Source organism: Pocillopora damicornis, chromosome 6 (assembly GCF_964200805.1).
Source record: "Pocillopora damicornis chromosome 6, jaPocDami1.2, whole genome shotgun sequence".
NCBI classification, from domain to species: Eukaryota; Metazoa; Cnidaria; class Anthozoa; order Scleractinia; family Pocilloporidae; genus Pocillopora; species Pocillopora damicornis.
This window is the reverse complement of record NC_142675.1, coordinates 8,013,070-8,034,478: the sequence shown is the minus strand read 5'-3', so window position 1 is coordinate 8,034,478 and position 21,409 is coordinate 8,013,070. Positions and strand designations below refer to the sequence as shown.

At 36.2% G+C, this 21,409-nt stretch overlaps 1 protein-coding gene and 1 long non-coding RNA gene across 3 annotated transcripts; both read right to left on the bottom strand.

Annotated features, from left to right (window-relative positions):
* Window positions 1–224: 224 nt before the first annotated feature.
* Window positions 225–7,786, bottom strand: LOC149043753 (uncharacterized). The gene is made up of 4 exons (XM_089210676.1): window positions 6,049–7,786; window positions 4,683–4,805; window positions 3,963–4,073; window positions 225–2,897 (listed from the first exon to the last, which is right to left on the bottom strand). Exons 1-4 carry the CDS (start codon window positions 6,728–6,730, stop codon window positions 292–294), a joined length of 3,522 nt encoding a protein of 1,173 aa, XP_089066802.1. The 5' UTR covers window positions 6,731–7,786; the 3' UTR covers window positions 225–291.
* A 3,786-nt stretch (window positions 7,787–11,572) lies between these two features.
* LOC149043752 (uncharacterized) lies at window positions 11,573–19,789 on the bottom strand. Of its 2 annotated transcripts, none has more exons than XR_016187980.1 (4): window positions 19,631–19,789; window positions 19,373–19,438; window positions 17,930–18,000; window positions 11,573–11,629 (listed from the first exon to the last, which is right to left on the bottom strand). It is a non-coding gene; the product is annotated as an uncharacterized LOC149043752 (long non-coding RNA). The 2 variants fall into 2 exon arrangements; XR_016187981.1 differs by lacking the exon at window positions 11,573–11,629 and adding an exon at window positions 14,960–15,586 and having other exon boundaries at window positions 19,631–19,771.
* Window positions 19,790–21,409: the final 1,620 nt, after the last annotated feature.

The following is a 21,409-nucleotide window of genomic DNA, read 5'->3' as shown; positions in this document are numbered from 1 at the left end:
GGGCCTATAACTTGTAACTGTAGGATAAAACGAGGCTCCGAAAACAACAGTGAAATAAACAAATTCTCCCAGAGTACCATTATTTTTTATTATAATAGATTAAGTATGCATCATTGCAAGAAGATTTCTTTTCCAGATTGCAAGAAAATGCGTTTCCGGGAGACTTATCTTTTAAAAATTTCCCGGGGGAGCATGCCCCCGAACCTCTAGGGGGGTTCGGGGGCATGCTCCCCCCGGAAATTTTCAATTTTCAAGGGTACCTGCCTACTTTAAAGGCAGTGCACTTCTACTTCAAAGCTGTTTAAACCCTGCTTCAATTGCCTCAGCAATACATGTAGCACCCGCATCACTAATATATTTCCCAGACAAATCCAAATTGGTTAGCGTCTTGTTCACTTTGATTGCCTCAGCAATACATATAGCACCCGCATCACTAATACCATTGTAAGACAAAGCCAAATTGGTTAGCGTCTTGTTCACTCTGATTGCCTCAGCAATACATGTAGCACCCGCATCACCAATAAGATTCCCAGACAAATACAAATTGGTTAGCGTCTTGTTGACTTTGATTGCATCAGCAATGCATGAAGCACCCGCATTACTAATAAAATTCCCAGACAAATACAAATTGGTTAGCGTCTTGTTCACTTTGATTGCCTCAGCAATACATGTAGCACCCGCATCACTAATACCATTGTGAGACAAATCCAAATTGGTTAGCGTCTTGTTCACTTTGATTGCCTCAGCAATACATGTAGCACCCGCAGCACTAATACCATTGAAAGACGAATACAAATTGGTTAGCGTCTTGTTCACTTTGATTGCCTCAGCAATACATGTAGCACCCGCATCACTAATACCATTTCCAGACAAATCCAAATTGGTTAGCGTCTTGTTTACTTTGATTGCCTCAGCAATACATGTAGCACCGGCATGACTAATACCATTTCCAGACAAATACAAATTGGTTAGCGTCTTGTTCACTTTGATTGCCTTAGCAATACATGTAGCACCCGCATCACTAATAACATTTCCAGACAAGTGCAAATTGGTTAGCGTCTTGTTCACTTTGATTGCCTCAGCAATACATGTAGCACCCGCAGCACTAATACAATTTCCAGACAAATCCAAATTGGTTAGCGTCTTGTTCACTTTGATTGCCTCAGCAATGCATGTAGCACCCGCATCACTAATAAGATTCCCAGACAAATACAAATTGGTTAGCGTTTTGTTCACTTTGATTGCCTCAGCAATACATGTAGCACCCGCATCACTAATACCATTGTAAGACAAATCCAAATTGGTTAGCGTCTTGTTCATTTTGATTGCCTCAGCAATACATGAAGCACCCGCAGCACTAATAAAATTTCCAGACAAATCCAAATTGGTTAGCGTCTTGTTCACTTTGATTGCCTCAGCAATACATGTAGCACCCGCAGCACTAATACCATTTCCAGACAAATCCAAATTGGTCAGATTCAAACCAGTTCCAAACGACTTCGATAAATGCGAGTGAAAATCACTTTTTTCTCTTTTGCATTCGTTGATGGCCTCCAATACAATTTTTGCACCACCGCCTTCATTTTTGTTGACTTCATTTGTTAAACTCTTTACAAGAGCCACAACCTGTTCATCGCATTTCATGGCCAAAATTCCACACGAAAACAAAAGTATTTGTTTAAGTTCAACGAAATACCTTGGATCGGAAACTAGTTCTTCAGGTTTCATTTCCTTGCTTTGAATCTGAGAACAAATGAAGAATGCTGCAAAGAATTCTTGAAAACTTTTATGTAAGAAGGCATAATGCAGTGTTTGTCTCAGTTTGCTGCTACCAGGCTGCACTGACAGAAATCCAAATTCAATCAGGTCTTTTGCATGGTTTCTCACTTCACTTTCATTAAAATCCAACTTATCGTCAAGTAAACCATTCAACGCTACCTTTCCAAGGTGATTCAATTGCGGTTTGTAATAGTTTGTCAAGTCTTCGATCGTTTCTAGTAGTCCCTTTTTTTTTCTATATCTTCTCAAAACACATTCAACCATATCCAAGTACAGTTGAGCTCTGCTTTCGGGGAGTGTGCCCTCAAACTCTTCGCATAAAAGGCAAAGAAGTGCTGTGTTTAGAGGATTGGCCGCTATTTCTCTCAGGTTTTTATCTCGCGACATCCGTTGCAAGAGCTTGGTGGCTAAATCCGTCCTTTCTTTAAAGAACTTGGTGACAAATCCTTCCACATGCTCTTCAGTGAATCCTTCGATCTGAAGCAGGGCGTCACAACATTTTCTCACCTCTTTTCCAGCTTCGTGTCTTGCTGTTGCAACTATGTGGCATCTGGGGAGTACTTTTCCTTCAATTAATTCGGAAAACATCGACAATTTGCCGGATGGTAACTCATCCAATCCATCCAATATCAATAAAATGCTGGACTGATTTTCACGAATAAACTGAAAAAATTGTCGTTTGACTTTTTCATCGATGTCTAGGGACAGCAGCTGATCATCAATGGCTTCCCAGACGTCAGAATGGATGTTTCGACATTTCAACAACAATACCACTTTAAATGCTGTTGAGCCGCAGCCCTGAGGTTCTTGCTGTTTTGTGGCCCAGTCGTAGGCGTACTTTTTACAATAGGTGGTTTTTCCCATACCAGGTTCTCCTTCAATCAACACTGTTCTCGGCGCTGAACACTCTTCATACGGGTCTAGTATTGACGACATGTCAACAAATACGTCAGTGATTTGTCCTCTCGTTTTCTTTCTTCTGACCACTTTGAGCCTTGTAAAAATATTTCCAAGAAAAAACTGAAACTCTTCACACCATGGAAATGGTGAGAGCCATCCCTCGCGAGTCTTGTACATCTGGCGAATTCCACTGATAAGCTCAGTTGGATCAAAAATACCTAGCAGTAGCAGAATAAGTAAGAAATCTAATGAATGCAGCGTTGAAAATTGTGGTACGTCTCTGTCATTCGGCACTGAATTTAAATATGCGAATGAGTACGATACCGTTGCCAAAGAAATTACTTGGACGATGCAAAAAAGTTTTAGTGTATGATTCATGCCTACTGATTAAAAGCCATTTAGATTATGAATTCAGTTGAACCTATTCTGTTTGTTCGACTTTAGCGGTGTTTAACAGTGAAACTCTGTCGTAAAATAAATTACTCGGGAGATAGATATTCATATCATTGGAGCCGTAGTCTGGGCAAGGCTTTTTCGGGATATAGGGAGACTACGAACTAATAAATGAAAACCAAACAACGTCTTTCTGCCTTCTTTGTCATGGGGTTTCATCAAAAATGCTGCAGAAAACTGGAGGCTCGCCTGCGATGAAGTAGGAGGTTTTGCCAACAGTCTTTTCCTCAGGAAATGTAAAATAACCACATACATCTTATTCTAACCCATTTTACTCAAGACGATCCTCATTCAGCTATTTTCCCATGTAGAATTGAATACTCCACAATATAAGCGAAGGAAGGGTTTCCTTATTTTATTCAGAAATATGCGGATCACATTCAGTGCTATTAGGTATTCGGCACTGAATTTAAATAAGTGAACGAGTACGACACCATCGCTAAAGAACTTAATTGGACAATGAAAAAAGGTATCAATGTATGATTCATGTTAATCACCAAAGGCCATTTAGCTTATAAATGCCGTCGAACCTACTCTGTTAATTTCTAACATGGAGCCGAACTTAATGCCAATATTTTCGTTAAAACTGTACTTCATTTTTATATCGTTCTCCATTCTAATAAAAATATAATGTTTCCGGGCTATTTAAGGGTGAAAGTTTAAATAATTGAAGGGAAGGAAAGCACACCAGAGAGGCTATTCCAGTGATTGTTTAAATTGTAAAACTGAATCTCTTTAAGATAGGATGATCTCTCTAACATACAGAACATGTTTACTACGACTAAATTAACGGTTAAGCAGGATAACTTTTATTGTATAATTCAACTGACCTTCATCCTTGCTTTCTCCCACAGGGGCTGCCAAAGTACACAGCTTTCCCTTCACTTCTTTAAGTTCACTGTCCATCTTTGCCATTTCGCTTCTCATTTTCTCAAGAGACCCTTTGTGGAATAACATTGGAACTTTTAGTCTGAGTGGGAGTCACTTTATTCATTAAAAGTTACCTGAATAGATCCTTTTCCCTTCCTCTGTGTACTTTTTTTATTCTATACAACAATCTAAAAAACCTTATGGCCCGGCTTCAGCGGTTTCTAATAGTGAAACTCAGGAGATAAATATTGATTTCATTGGAGCCGATAGTCTAAGAAATATTTTTGTCGGTAAAAGCGACATTGTAAGAACTAATGAATAAAAACCAAAGAACGCCTTTCCGCCCTCTCATTTCTCCCTATGTCCTCAACAAAAGTAAAACTAGTATAAGACAATAGCCTTCTAAGCTAAATATGTATGAGTGTTGTCAGAAAACTATCCAACACCGTGAGGTAGCCTCACATCCGTGCCATCCCATTCATCCCACACATAACCAAGTATCTTCATTTGTAGCCAGGGCAGGTTGGAAGCCAGGGTGTGCTCTTACAACAATACATTACCTAATAAAATGTTAAATTGGCCGACATCACGCGAATAATGTGGTCATGCTCAAAAGATGTTTTAATAAATCCCTGTTGGTAGGTCAGTTTATCTGTGAGTAGCTCTTTCTAGTAACCAACCTTGATCTGCGCTTTTTTCCACTGTGGTCGCCTGGCTACTAAGCGTCTCTAAAACCTCCTTCATTTTCATCTCTATCTTCTCAGTTGTGTCTCTGAGGTCGTGCCTCATCTTTTCTAGCGAATCTGGAAATGTAAGAAAGATAAGCGCAATTTCATAAGCACATTTACACCACAGATTCACGTTTAAGTGTAGACAAAACAATGAAACGTATATCAATATCTAGTCGATTCCGAATAGATCAAACTCAATAGGACGCTTAGAAATTACAAAAATGCACTCCAGCAATTATACGCGAGCACCCACGAACAGAAAAATACTGCCGATGAAAACAAAGTGTGAACATTTGGGTTAATTCTTCATTTTTCACATATAACGCTCGAATAACGTTTCAAGTATGTGACTAGTTCCGTCCTCAATGAAAACATCCTGAGTAACCCTACAAGGCGGTGATTCAAAGCTGGAGAAATCTAGAGACCCGCCTTCAATGAAGTGGGAGGTTTTGCCGACAGTCTTTTCCTCAGGAAATGTAAAATAACCACATACATCTTATTCTAACCTATTTTACTCAAAACAATCCCCATTTAACTATTTTCCCATGTAGAATTGAATACTCTAATACGCCAGGAGGAAGGATTTGGTTATTTCATTCCGAAATATGCGGGTCACATCTAACGCTACTAGGAAGTTAGGTTCATTATAAGAAAGGTAATACTAAAATAAGACGATAAACTATCCCGACTACGATGATACACATGTATGAGGGCTGTCAAATCACCATCAAATCCGAGAGGTAGCCAGGGCAGAAAATCTCAGATTCCGTGGCATCCCAGTCAAGGTGTGCTCTTAGACTAGTAAAGTATGCTGTGTTGGCCGACATCCAGCGCTTACCGTCGTAATGCATATGAGCTGCGCTATGTACCCAAGAAAACAGCGTCGCTCTTAATAATTTTTTTTGCTGTGAGTAGTCTGAATCTGAAAATTTCAAAAGGTATGCGCATTTTCATAAGCAAATTTATATCGCAGCTTCACGTTAAGTGCAGATAAAACAATGCTATGTATATCAATATCTAGTCGATTCCGAATAGATCAAACGAAATAAGACGCTTAGAAATCAACAAATGCACTCTAGCTGTTGTACACAAGTACCCACGAACAGACAAAAATACTGCAAATTAAAACATAGTGTCAACATTTGGGTTAATTCGTCATTTTACACACAACGCAAATATACCTTCCAAATATGAGACTAGTTCCGACAATGATGAAAACATCATGAGCTGACCTACACTACCGTGTTAATTGGAAATATATACTTTTGTAGCCTTCTGATTCATCCACATTGGCAGTGGATAATGTTTTACTTACTTTCAATTTCTTCAAGCTTGTCTTTGATGCTGTCGTCGTCTTTCTTCCATTGTTTCATCAGTTGACGATAGTGCTCCTCGATATCTGGATCCATGCAGTCGTGCTCAAGGTTGTCGATTTCAGCTCTAAAATGGGCTCCTCCGAGTCTTACCAAAGCTTCTCTTACTTCCTGCCAGTAAGCACTGAAACTGCTGTCATCCACAGAGGCTTGAGAAGCATGGCCGTATACAGTGTTCCTGTAATACTTGACTCTGGCGATGTCATCTGCGATGCTTATGTTTGTAGCTAGGGGAAGACGATCCCATCCATTGGCAGGAGGGCCCAAACCACAGATATTTCTAAGAAGCACCGTTAGAAGTGTGATATCGAAGGCTGCAGAAGACACGGGTGCGTGAGTAGGGTACAACTTTCCCCACTGCGTGGGATTCAGCACTTTCTTCCTCCCTTTGTACAGTGATTGCAATGTGGCGTAATGCACTGAGGTACTTCCCAATACTGTATATAGAGTCGCTGGTGGATGTATTGTGTCAAAAGTGGACCTAAGCACCTGAGATCCAACATCCACCAGGAGGCGGCATAGCCTTGCATAGTTGGTAGTCTCTTTCGTAGACGCAAATGGCGAAATAGCCGTAGCCATAATAATAACTTTTCCAGGATGACCTGTCAAAAAGAGAATTGACATTAAGTAATGTTAATTAAACCCATTCGAAAAAAAAAAATCTCCCGATAGCCAATTGAGACCGAGAATGGTTTCAAATCGTGATGTCATTTTCTAAATCCTTTTAAGCAAGGAACACCAACGAAAGAACCTAATAAGAGATTTAATCTGAGATTTTTCATTTCAACCCAGTTTCTAGATTAAGAAAGAGTTTTGTTTTTCAGTTTACAAAGTAACAACCAGAGACATAAACAGCAGAAATGAAACGCGATTTGAAAGGTTAAGGGGAAATAAGTTTTTTTTTCCTCTCTAGGGCCTTAAACCCGGTCAGTTCTGGCTGGTTGACGTTTGATTCTTAATCATCATCATCATCATCATCATCATCATTATCATTTTATTTGATAATGCAGGTAGGAAATTGGCAGCCAAGAAGGTTGATGTGGACTTACACATCACTAAAATAATTAAATGATATATACTATACTGCTAAAATAAAAAACTAATCTAAAAAGAGAAACTTAATCTTATAATTTAGGATTTATTATATCTAACAAAATTCCCCATTTCGCCTAAGAAGTATCTAATAATAAAAGTAATCACAGTTGTACCAGCATTAATACAAAAGCCGCACCCGTTTTTACTACTTCATGCAGCATCACAAAGATCTGACCATTGCCGGCGTAACCATTATACCTAAATCTTAAAACCTCCATAGCTCCAAAACGATGCACAAGCAGACACAAATATATAAACTACAGTTAAAAATCAAAGCAAGACTGCACAACCTCCATTTACCACCCTGCGAAGATCACTGCTACAACTTGGTCACTTGAAACATAATTGCAAAAGCATCATCTATCACCATCCCAACAAGAACAAAAACTACACAATCACAAGCAAACTACATAACCATAAGCAAACAACACTGTGTTAAGAAAATTTTCGTCAATATGGGAATCACGCAGTTACACTACACTGAATCATGCAGTTAAACTGCACTGAACTGTTTGAATTGACAACTTTCTCGATAATATTATCAGTGCAACGGCCTCTGAAAGTTGTAGTATTGCTTGTTTTAGGCTACATTTCTGAAACATTGCATGCTATATTTTAATTTGTTATCTTCAGATATTATAAAAGAAGGTACTGACTCGAAATATGACATGTCTTTCAGTAAACTTAATTCACACTTGGACTCAAACTTCTTGAAATTTATACTCCTCATGTCAGCTTGGTGTTGCTACTGCTAATGTACAGTTGTTGTTATGGTTATTAGTGTTTAGTCAAAAACACTGAAAACTTGGATGTCATAAATTTGAACAAAATTGGTATGCATGTAGCATTTATTTCTCCCAAAAGAATTACCATAATTAAAGTTATGCAGTCATAATGTCCATAATATAATGTCTATAATGTGATGTCTGTAATATAATGTCTGTAACATAATGTCCATAACATATAGTGGGCTTTATTTTTTCTTGTGCTCTTCGAGGATTTTGGTAATTTACAACACTCAAGTTTAGGCCCCTAGAATTTGTAAAAAAAGAGCCAAGCAGACCAAAAAAAACTGGTTTTCAATTTCAGAGAAAACAAAAAAAGAGCTATTTTCATACACTTTTCATTGGACAAAAATAAACAGCCTCTCTTGGCCATTTCCTGCAAAGTCAACTTTCAGATTACTGTTTTTTAAACAATTTAGGGTCTCCTTATTCCAAAAATTCATGAGTGGGCTAGATATGAAATATTTTAAATTTCACTATTTACACATAGGTCAATATGAATAGGTCATGATGGTTTTGGTTATTTTTACCATCTCGTAAAAATTGCTCTTACCATCCGATGAAATATACTTTTACACAAATGTTTTGGCCGTCAATGGCTCTATATGTAATGGTAATTTATGAATATCTTGAACATGTTGGATTGTTTATATGATCTTCGTTATTCATCCAGCTTGGGTTAGATTTTGTGCTTCGACGTCCATGCTACAAAAATTATTAAAAGTTAAACCTCTCCACACAAAAAAAATAATTTATGCAAAATCATCATGGTAGCCACTAATTGCCGAAGGGTTCCTTAAAGGACTTAAGTTAGGTTTAACTTGGCAAAACCTTAATGATAGACACTTTGCATGAATGTACTAATTTCCCATGCAAGACATGCAAGCATGGGGTGATAATTGCTAATCCATATGTACTTTGCCAAGGATGGAACCAGATCTCTGCACAAGATCTTCCATATTCCTGTATTAGGAGGGGAGCTTAAACTTTGATTTTATATGAATTAATAAGTTTTAATCAATGACCCAAAATTGAGTCTCTCAAATGTTAATATTCATAAGTCAACATACAGTTGAAACACTTCAAATACCTAGCTGCATGTAATCAGTAACTAACCCAGCAGTATATCAGAAGGACCACCAGAATTTCAGCAACATTTTCTAAGAGTATTTCCACATGTTTGTAGCCAAACATAATCATGCACAACCATCGATCACAACATAATTAAATAGGTCATTAATATAATGTATAGTTCTTGACATAACATTACCAGGCAAAATAATTAATACTCACATGGATATAAGTGAAATGAGAGCATGCAGAATTCTAAACATATGCAAACAGGACACAATTATTCCCAGCAAATAAATTATTAACCCTTTAACTCCCACATCAAATTTGTAATTCTCCTTACTCCCAATCCTACAATTCTTATAATGTTAGTTCAGAGAATTCAGTATTGGATCAACTTATTATCCCCAAATTTATATTTTTCTTTACTCTCATCACTTATCTGGTTGATGTTGTGTTGATATTGTAAGGAGAAATTCTGTCTTGGTCACTCATGGCAATTAAAGGGTTAATAAAGATTGACAAAATGAAGGCAAGTTTCAAAAATGAGAGAAAAAAAGAGCAGCAAGTCCTCCTACCTTGTATAGAATTTCCTGGGGTTAAGAAAATAACCCTTGAATCAGGGATAAAGTCAGAAAGTCTGAAAAGAAAAGCAGCAGAACAACACTGAGTTGCTATAAATCAGTTATGAAAGACAATGAAAGTCACAAAGAAGGGCACTAACAGGTGCCCCAAGGTTATCAGTGGTATTAACCACAACATTATATAATATCAAATTAATTTCATATTATCAGCTGAGTTGATAATGTAAATTCACCACTGTGATGAGTTTAAAAGCTGACAATTCCTTTGTCAGCCCAATTGCTCTGATGAAAAGGCTAACACTCAAAATGTCATCTTTTTAAACCTTATCAACTCAATTGATAATACTAAATTATCCTGGTATACTCTCCCACTGAGGCAGCACCACAGTTTCTTTAGAAACTTACCCCCTTTATTTATAATATTAGCAGTGAACTGTAATCTGGAGAGCTTTGATAATTTATAGATTACATATATCTACTAGGCTTCCCTCCTCATGGAACATCACTCTAGCTCATTAACTGTTCAAGGAGAGCTAAGAAACAATAGCTTAGAATTCTAAACATATGCAAACAGGACACAATTATTCCCAGCAAATAAATTATTAACCCTTTAACTCCCACATCAAATTTGTAATTCTCTTTACTCCCAACCATACAATTCTTATAATGAAAGTGAAATGTGATCATCGCAGTAAATTTTCCAATTTAAGCAATTGGAAAGAAGAAGCCTGAAAAAAAAAAAAAAAAAAAAAAAAGGGCTTCAACGGGATTCGAACCCGTGACCTCCGCGATACCGGTGCGACGCTCTACCAACTGAGCTATGAAGCCACACATTGGGAGCAAGGTCAATTTATTGAATTCATATCTTCCCGTGCAGTGAAATGATGTGAAGTTTATATGAAATAATTCATATTTGTACTGCGGTTGTAGATGAAAGTGAAATGTGATCATCACAGTAAATTTTCCAATTTAAGCAATTGGAAAGAAGAAGCCTGAAAAAAAAAAATCAGGGCTTCAATGGGATTCGAACCCGTGACCTCCGCGATACCGGTGCGATGCTCTACCAACTGAGCTATGAAGCCACACATTGGGAGCGAGGTCAATTTATTGAATTTACTGCGATGATCACATTTCACTTTCATCTACAACCGCAGTACAAATATGAATTATTTCATATAAACTTCACATCATTTCACTGCACGGGAAGATATGAATTCAATAAATTGACCTCGCTCCCAATGTGTGGCTTCATAGCTCAGTTGGTAGAGCATTGCACCGGTATCGCAGAGGTCACGGGTTCGAATCCCGTTGAAGCCCTGATTTTTTTTTTTTTTTTCAGGCTTCTTCTTTCCAATTGCTTAAATTGGAAAATTTACTGCGATGATCACATTTCACTTTCATCTACAACCGCAGTACAAATATGAATTATTTCATATAAACTTCACATCATTTCACTGCACGGGAAGATATGAATTCAATAAATTGACCTCGCTCCCAATGTGTGGCTTCATAGCTCAGTTGGTAGAGCGTCGCACCGGTATCGCGGAGGTCACGGGTTCGAATCCCGTTGAAGCCCTGATTTTTTTTTTTTTTTCAGGCTTCTTCTTTCCAATTGCTTAAATTGGAAAATTTACTGCGATGATCACATTTCACTTTCATCTACAACCGCAGTACAAATATGAATTATTTCATATAAACTTCACAATTCTTATAATGTTAGTTCGGAGAATTTAGTATTGAATCAACTTATTATCCCCAAATTTATACATTTCTTTACTCTCATCACTTATCTGGTTGATATTCCGTTGACATTGTAAGGAGAAATTCTGTCCTGGTCACTCATGGCAATTAAAGGGTTAATACAGATTGACAAAATGAAGGCAAGTTTCAAAAATGAGAGAAAAAAAGAGCAGCAAGTCCTCCTACCTTGTATAGAGTTTCCTGGGTTCTAGAAAATAACCCTTCAATCAGGGATAAAGTCAGAAAGTCTGAAAAGGGAAGCAGCAGAACAACAGTTACTAAATATCAGTTATGAAAGACAAAGACAGTCACAAATAAGGGCACGAACAGGTGCCTTAAGTTGTAAGTGGTATTAACCGCATCATTTTATAATTATATCCAAGTAATTTCATATTATCAGCTGAGTTAATTGATAATGTAAATTTGCTACTGTGACAAGTTTAAAAGCTGACAATTTGTTGCTCTGTCAATGAGCTAACACTCAAAATGTCATATGTCATCTTTTTAAACCTTATCAACTCAGTTGATAATACTAAATTATCCTGGTTTACTCTCCCACGAAGGCAGCACCAGTTTCTTTAGAAACTTACCCCCTTTATTCATTTATAATTATCACAATTCAACTGGAATTAAAAAACAACAACAACAACAACAACAACAACAAAAACCACCATGATTCACAAAGGCTGACCAAATGTGACCCTCCATATGATTTCAGGGACAAAGGTGATAACACACACACAACACACCAACACATCATGCAAAATGCCCATTGTTCTCATGACATTTACTAACAGTAGTGAAAAACATATAGATCTGTAATATTAGCAGTGAACTGTGCTCTGCAGAACTTTGATTGGTCATAGATTATGCAGGCTGTCCTCCTCAGGGAATATCACTCTAGCTCATTAACTGTTCAGGCGGAGCTAAGAAACAACAGCTTAATAGAAAGTTATTGTTTATTAGATATTGTTATAAAAAAATCACTCATTCATGCTTGTGTTACAAGCTGGAAGAGCATTCAATTTTAAAACCTTTCATTATACATATTCATCTCTTTCTACACCTTACTCAATAAACACTTCGGTTCTATCATTAATCATATATAAGATTCTATTTTCATCAGTAAAATCCACCTGCACAATTTTTCTATGATTGTAAGGACATAATAAAGTCTTAAAAGTCACTTTGACACCTGTTTCTTTGAAATAAAATGCGCCATCATGATTCCGAGAATCACGAGGGCAATTCCATGTTACAGACATTACATTCAGAGACCAATTTTTTGGAACCTAATTTCCTTAAAAAACTTATTTTGCACAGTTTTCAATGTATAATTTGTACAAACATTTCACACAGCTAGGGTACATGACCATCAGCAGAAAAGCAACTTTCCTTTCTTTGACAAAGGCTTCTAAAATTTTTGGGTTAAAAAATCAACCTACAATTTTTTGTGTTCGCTCGACACTTTTTTCCATGTGAATTGACTATTCAGACAAAAATTATTTTAAAATAATAGGAACAAAGCTGCTTCATTAGCTTTTTAAAAATCTTGTTGTATCCCTTATTCTGTAGTTTAAGATCTGAGCTTGAGCTAAAAACTTCCTGTTGTGGACATAACACAATTTTTGTTACAGACATTACACTGTGGAACCTTTTTTTAACACTGGTGAGAAAGCATAGTTTTGTTTATCTATGAGCTTTTTATAATTGGCTTTGTCAGAACTGATAAATTTATCTTAATCAGGCCCAATTACAAGTTAACCCTTTAACTCCCAGAGGTGATTAATGTAAAACTTCTCCCTACAAATCCATACATTATTCAGGAAACAGGTGATGAGAATATTCAAACTTATCAGGTAGAAGCTGCTATCTTCATCTAGCACCAAGTTCTCATAACTAATTTACAAGGAAATGTGTAGCAGCTAGAGGGGAGAATTAACAAACAGATCTTGGGAGTTAAAGGTTAATTCTCTTTTCTGGTTGTGCTGATAACCAAAGCATTAATATCACACTTGGGTGTACATGTAACTGTGGTAGGTGGAGTATCTCATATGGAGCATGCTCCTTACAATTCCATTTTATTGAGCATGCTCTAACTAGTATTTCTGCTGTCTTTTGGTTCTTGCTTTCTGAGATGCAGTACAGGTTTCTAGTGTGACAACAAGTTTTACATTGGAAGAGCCCTTAGGGTTACTGATAATGAGGTTGAAATCAAATTTCTTCACCAAGTTTTGAAAACATTTAACTGGCCTCTGAGGAGCAATACTGATATTTTCCACAAGAGAAGAGTCTACTGTGGCTCCAAAGAGCTGAAAGGCACTGGACCTTTCAATATTCCAAGTCTTTCATATATTGAGAGGATTTTTAAATATCTTTGAAAATAAAATGTTTGCAAATAAATGATCAAATTAACTGCAGATTGCAGAAGTTAAACACTGCTTTAATAACTAAACTTAGATTGTTCTGATCTTTTTGTAAGAGTACTATTCATTGACTCTTAGTAAGCCAATTGCACTTGCTCTCATTTACAAAGTACACCCATTTTGGAAAAAATCCTATCTGCAAGTTCTTCTATGTGTTGAGTTCTGTTAGTTTTGTTGTTCTGGTGAGACTTAAGGAATACAATTGTGTCTTACTGAAATCATTTTAAACCTTTCAGTGTGCCAGCTTTTCATTGGACAAAAATAAACAGCCTTTCTTGGCCATTTCCCGCAAAGTCATCTTTCAGATTACTATTTTTTAAACAATTTGGGGTCTCCTAATCCACAACATTTTGAATTGTTTGATCTTTGTGATTTGTCCAGCACTGGATTAGATTTTGTGCTTCGACATGCTAAAAACATCATTAAAAGTAACCTTGGCTAGCTCTCCACATGAAAAAAATAATTTATGCAAAAATCCATGATTGGGCTAGATATGAAATAATTTCTTTTTAAATTTCACTATTGAGGCAGTTGTAAAATAGAATAGGTCATGATGGTTTTGGTTATTTTTATCATACTGTAAAAATTGTTCTTGCCATCTGGTGAAATATACTTCTACACAAATGTTTTGGCCGTCAATGGCTTTATGTAATGGCAATTTATGAATATCTTGAATGTGTTGGATTGTTTACATGATCTTCATGATTCATCCAGCATTGGGTTAGAATTTGTGCTTTGACATGCTACAAGCATCATCAGAAGTAACCTCTCCACATGAAAAAAATAATTTACACAAAATTGACATGGTAGCTGCTAATTGCCAAAGAGTACCTTAATTGAAGGACTTAAGTTAGGTTTAACTTGGCAAAACCTATGATAGACAGTTTGCAAGAATGTACTAATTTCCCAAGACATGCAAGTGTGGGGTGATTATGTACTTTGTCAAGGATGGAACCAGATTTCTGCACAAGATCTTCCATATTCCTGTTTTAGGAGGGGAGTTTAAACTTTGATTTTACATACATTTATAAGTCTTAATCAGTGACCAAATTACCACCCAACACAGGAACCAAACAGATGACTCAATCAGCATAAAATCGAGTCTCTCAAATGTTAATATTCATAAGTCAACATACAGTTAAAGCACTCCACAAACCTAGCTGTACACAGTAATTCAACCAGCAGTATATTAAAAGGACCACCAGAATTTCAGCAACATTTTCTAAGAGTATTTCCACATGTTTGTAGCCAAACATAATCACAACCATCGATCACAACATAATTAAATAGGTAAGTAATATAATGCATAGTTCTTGACATAACATTACCAGAAAAAATAATTGATACTACATGGATATGAGTGAGATAAAAGCATGCAGAATTCTATACATATGCAAACAGGACAAAATTATTCCCTGCAAATAAATTATTAAGTAAACCCTTTAACTCTCACATCAAATTTGTAATTCTCGTTACTCCAAACCATACAATTCTTATAAGGTTAGTTCAGAGAATTTACAGTAATATTGGATCAACTAATCATCCCCAAATTTATACATTTCTTTACTCTCATCACTTCTCTGGTTGATATTGTGTTGATATTGTAAGGAGAAATTCTGTCTTGGTCACTCATGACAATTAAAGGGTTAATACAGATTGACAAAATGAAGGCAAGTTTCAAAAATTAGAGAAAAAAAGGAGCAGCAAGTCCTCCTATCTTGTATAGAGTTTCCTGGGTTCAAGAAAATAACCCTTGAATCAGGGATAAAGTCAGAAAGTCTGAAAAGACAAGCAGCAGAACAACAGTTACTATATATCATTTATGAAAGACAATGACAGTCACAAATAAGGGCACTAACAGGTGCCCCAAGGTTATAAGTGGTATTAACGGCAACATTATATGATTGTATCAAAGTACTTTCTTATTGTCAGCCAAGTTGATAAATAAATGTAAATTTGCCTCTGCGATGAGGTTAAAAGCTGACAATTTGTTTGCTCTGACAAAGGGCTAACACTCAAAATGTCATCTTTTTAAACCTTATCAACTCAACTAATACTAAATTATCCTGGTATACTCTCCCACCAAGGCAGTACCACAGTTTCCTTAGTCTTCATATATCAAGAGGCTTTTTAAATATCTTCAAAAAGAAAATGTTTTCAAATAAATAATCAAACTAGCTGCAGATTGCAGTAGTTAAACACTGCTTTAATTACAAAACTTGGATTGTTCTGATCTTTTTGTAAGAGTACTATTCATTGACTGTTAATGAGCCAGTTTATACTATTTTGGAAAGTTACAATGCACTGAACTGCATGAATTGACAACTTTCTCTATAGTATTATCAGTGCAATGGCCTTTGAAAGTTGAAGTATTGCTTGTTTTAAGCTACATTTCTGAAACATTGCATGTTATATTTTAATTTGTTATCTTCAGATATTATAAAAGAAGGTGCTGACTCTAAATATACATGTATGTCTCAAAAAACTTTATTCACACTTGGACTCACGCTTTTTTGAAATTTATACTCCTCATGTCAGCATGGTGTTACTTCTCCTAATCAATGTACAGTTGTTGTTATGGTTATTGTTAATGGTGTTTAGTTAAAAGCACTGAAAACTTGGATGTGATAAATTTGAATAAAATTGGTGTGCATGTAGCATTTTATTTCTCCAAAGAGAATTACCATAATTAAAGTCATGCAGTCATAATGTCCATAATACAATATGTCTATAATGTGATGTCTGTAATGTAATGTCTTTAATATGATTTCCATTACATGAAGGGGGCTTTATGTTTTCATGTGTTTTCCAGGATTTCGATAATTTACAACACTCAAGTTTAGGCCCCTAAAAAGTGAACAAGGAGCCAGGCTGACAAAAAAAAATGGTTTTTAATTTCAGAGAAAACAAAAAAAGAGGACTGGTTTTATTATGGACATTATGTAATATCCATAACAAAATAATGTTACCTGCTCTTATTTACATGTACAAAGTACACCCATTTTAGAAAAAATCTTATCCACAAGTTCTTCCTTGTGTTGAGTTCTGTTAGCTTTGTTCCTCTGGTGAGATTCAATGAATATATATGTCTTACTTAAATCATTTTAAACCTTTCAGCATTCCAGCCATTTTCACAAACTTTTCATTGGAAAAAAATATTATTATTATATATTAGCCATTTGCCACAAAGTCAACTTTCAGATTATTATTTTCTAAACAATTAAAGGTCTCCTTAATCTAAAAATCCATGATTGGGCTAGATATGAAATATTTTAAATTTCATCATTTAAGCAGTTTTAAAATGGTATGGGCCATGATGATTTTCATTATTTTTACCATCCCCTAAAAATCCCTCTGGCCATCCAATGAAATATACTTTTACACAAACATTTTGGCTGTATAACTGTGATTTATGAATATCTTGAACATTTTGGATTGTTTACATGTAATTGTCACAATTCATCCAGCACTGAGTTAGATTTTGTGCTTCAATATGCTACAAACATCATCAAAAGTAACCTCCACATGAAAAAAAGTAATTGAAGTGTCTGCTTTAAATCCTAATGCAACTCATACACAGCCAAATGTTCCAACTTTGTTTTTGCTAATCAAGAAGTTCATAATTATAAACATGGATGTTTTCAAGTAGAAGGGTGTTGTGAGCTTAAGCTTGCTATCACCTTTCTCCCAAAAATCATATGGATGGTTACAAATACTGAACCTTGTATTAGAGCGAGCAGTTGCATCCTATACTGGTCATTACACCTGTAACAACCAAAGCAACTTTCTAATCATTACATGCATTTCAGCTGCAAGGTCCAACATAATAAGACATGATGTCAAACACTATTGAAGGATGACAACATTCAATTTATACTCCTGAGCATAAATTCAAAGGATCGAACCACTGGTTAAAGATTGATGCAAATTTAATTAGTGACCTATCTTGCTACTTTAACATTATATTTCATATTCAAAGCAAACTGATATTCATGAAAAAAAGAGAATAGCCCATAATAACATAAACATTTTTCATTCCCATGAAAATAAGACACAAAAAATCCTTTCATATATGCCTTATATTAAAGAGGGTAAAATGGAAAAAAAAACATATATACCTACCCTGTTAAGATTTCCTGCCTTCAAAAAATCACAATATGAGCAGTCAGAAAATGATGGAAATGTAATAATTTCTGAAAAAGAAAAACATAAAATAAATATTAATCAAATGTGAGAGATATTGACAGTCACAAAAATTCCATTTAAGGTGCTATATTTATTCCTTTAACTCCCATGAGTGACCAACACCAAATTTCTCCTTACAATCAACCAAATAAGTGACAAGAATTAAGAAAAATTTCAATTCAGGGATAATTAGTTGATCTAATACTAAATCCTCTGAACTAACATTATAAGAATTGTATAACTGACAGTAAGGAGAATTAAAAATTGGATCTGGGAGTTAAAGGGTTAAGGCAGTAATTGTTGCTATTGAACAGTGTATTGAACTGAAGAAAGCTTTAGGACAATCTGAAAGACATAGATGACATAAGGCTGTTTCACTCAATCATGCTCAAAAGGGGTTGTTGGAAAATAATTGAACTCAAGAGGAATCCTACAATGGTAAAACCTTCAGATATTTCAATTCATGGATACTGCATGTGTTTGCTATTTTTAGAACACAGCAAGTTGAACCGGGAACTGAGGATAATATATAAATATAATATATAATATATAAATATTTCATTAAACAAATTGCCAAGGAAAACTTCAATAGTTTTTGGGAAACTTAGCTTTGAATCGGATGTTGCATAATTTAACATCTGCAGACTATTCAGTGGTTCCTGTTACTGGTAAAGTAAAGCTATATGCTAAGGCACAAAGAAAGATTGCTTTGGAATTAGAGTTCAAATGCTCAATAGCCTCTTCAGTGCACACGGAACCTCATTCGCCATTTTCTTTCCATCCCACCCTCCTCAGTGGTTATTTGTTATGGAAGTATTCCCTATCTTTTGGGTTTTCTGTATAAGAAAGCCTCTCTGTTAATATTATGTTTTAGCACTATTAGATTTATCACCTTATATGCATCAAATGAGAGTTACACTTTGTGGAAAATTAGTTAACTATAACCAAGACTGCACGATTTGTCCCAAACATTACTTGTGGTCAAATGTCCTATGGTTTATCAGATTGAATTTAAAAGCACAATAATTTTGTTGAAAAAAAAATCATCGATAAATAATGCCTCAGTCGAGTTCTCCGAAAATAAGTCATTGAATTAGAGAAGGCAAGTCATTCTCTAGCACCAGAAAACGAACTGTGAGTAAAGGCTTTCGCTTTCAGTTTCTTGTCGCCTTCGAAAATAGCAACTTCCGCCTAGACTGATACGTATTGCGTGTTCCAATCTTCTCTAAAGCATTTCCCTGTCCCTTTAATCTAGATCACAAACGACTGCTGGAAGTAAAACAGCTGGTCTGAGTCCAAAACAGACCCTTACTAAAGTATGAAATTCAAATAAAGTGACCTTTTAGTGCGCATCAATTCATAATTCATGAATCTACTTACCTCTCAGAATGGCGCTTTAAACGAAATAATTACACCCGGGGTACGTGTAGAGGGTACGCAATCGACCTGAAAAGAGAAAAAAAGTAGCTTATGTATCAGGTATATCTTCACCATACGCTTATTTCCTAAGGCTTGTATTAAAATTTTCGTAATCATACGCATTTACGCGAGTGAAATACCGTAAGTCAACAACGGGTTATTGAAGTAAAAGTTAAAGTTACGGAGTGAATAACTTAACTATTTTGTCTGTATACGTACCTGCTCTTTCTTCGCGTCAACTCTTGTCATGAACAGCAATGTGAGTTTAAACCGATTCGTTCCCTTGTTTCCTGATCTTCCGTCGAGAGAGCGAAGAAAGTCATAAAATGTAGGTATTCTAACAGACTCAGAGAAGGGAGTTGTTCATGACATGCGCAGGTAACATTATTCTCAAATGAAATATAACACCTAAAATCGAGTAACACCGTGACTATCACGCAATGAAACTAACTTTGCAATGCGTTTCTCGGCCTCAGGAAGAAAAATCGTTCAAAAAAAATTAGAACGGTATTCTTTTAAGGTTCACATGAACAATAAGCAACTTTTTTTTCTCCTAAAGCTGGAGACGAGTTTTCGTTAGAGTTGCTTCCACACAACAACGCGTGATTCACTCTATACCACCTCTCACTACAGGTCACGCATCTTAACAAGACACGCACGGCAGATTTCAAGTACCATCTTATTGCCAAAACTACCGACGAGTGATGCGTTCGTCTTCTTATGTCTTCAAAATTTTTAAAGGCCGGAATCCGCCCCTCCCCCCCCCCCCCCCACCCCTTAAAAACACGGCCAGAAACTTCCACCTTCGACGCTCAATGCTTAATCCCAATCAAAACCTCCCTCCTTCTGATTACTAATTGCTGGAGTCTGATCAGCAAAGCTAAACTGTAAACTAAGCCTTTGAGTCTGTTCCTTTGACGTCTCCATCATCGACCCGTCCAAAGACTGGCTAGGCGAGAAGGACTGACCTAGATGGACCTGATCAGAATATTGTACGCAATCAACTCATGGACAGAGAGTCGGATGGTCCTGCGGGGATTAAAGAAAGGAACTTTAATTTGCGACTGATTTTAAATTACAGGATAAATGCTCTCAAATATATTTTTAAGCTGACGCCTACAAAGGAAAAGCATAAAGCTCTACTAAAAAATTATTGACCTTGTTCCTACAACTTGCAAGTTATCTGTGCAACCTCAAATAGTGAATATAAAATCTGAATTGAGCCCTAAGTCACACATTCGGAAAGACTAGCTTCATGTTGTAAGGTGCCGCTCATTATTTATCGCCTATGGGGGGCTGGAGGATTTTGGTTGTGTTACGACTTAATTTACCTGCTTCCCCCATAATATATACTTATGATTCCTCATTTACAGTCAATTGGCGGTCAGTTTTCTAGAGTCCCCCTGAAAACTCTGTTGGCGACAACTGATCAGCTTCCGTTTATTGCAAATCATGTAAACCCCATCCCCCATTCCCCTTCCCCCTCAAAGGGTGCATCCTTAAGGAACGCATGAGACATGTTTCAATTTATTTTGATTAACGGTTTGTCAATCAACAGTGCCGAATAAATTACTGTGTTTTTGATCATTTCGATTCACTCGAATATTTGATAGCTTTGAGGTCAAATATCCCCCCTTGCCAGAAAGCTACAACACTGATTTGAATGCCCCTTTCTAATCCATCGCTTCATCTCTGAAAATCATTTAAAAACTTTTTGGGTACTACCATATTTTTGTCTTGGTTGCCTTTTGAAATCTGCGACTGTGACAAGCTTCTCAAATATGAGTGTCAGGCAATTCTGGCTGTAAGCGGTCATTTAAGCAAATAAACCGACATTTTATAGCTCTTTATACAAGATAATTGATCTAGGAAGCTAAGAAATGTAAACAACTTTCGAGATTTTTTGTAGTTATGGAAATTTCATATTTATAGAGAAGCATGTGGGCGAAACATTGATGGGAAAATCGTAGCGTTTTTCTCTTCTGTCGTTTACTTTAG

Coding starts and splice junctions, on each gene's coding strand:
- LOC149043753 (XM_089210676.1), bottom strand. CDS start 6,730: ATGTCAATTCTCTTTTTGACAGGTCATCCTGGAAAAGTTATTATTATG. Junction 4,074..4,682: donor GGAAAAAAGCGCAGATCAAG/GTTGGTTACTAG, acceptor TATTCCACAAAG/GGTCTCTTGAGAAAATGAGA. Junction 2,898..3,962: donor GGGAGAAAGCAAGGATGAAG/GTCAGTTGAATT, acceptor TGCTACTGCTAG/GTATTTTTGATCCAACTGAG.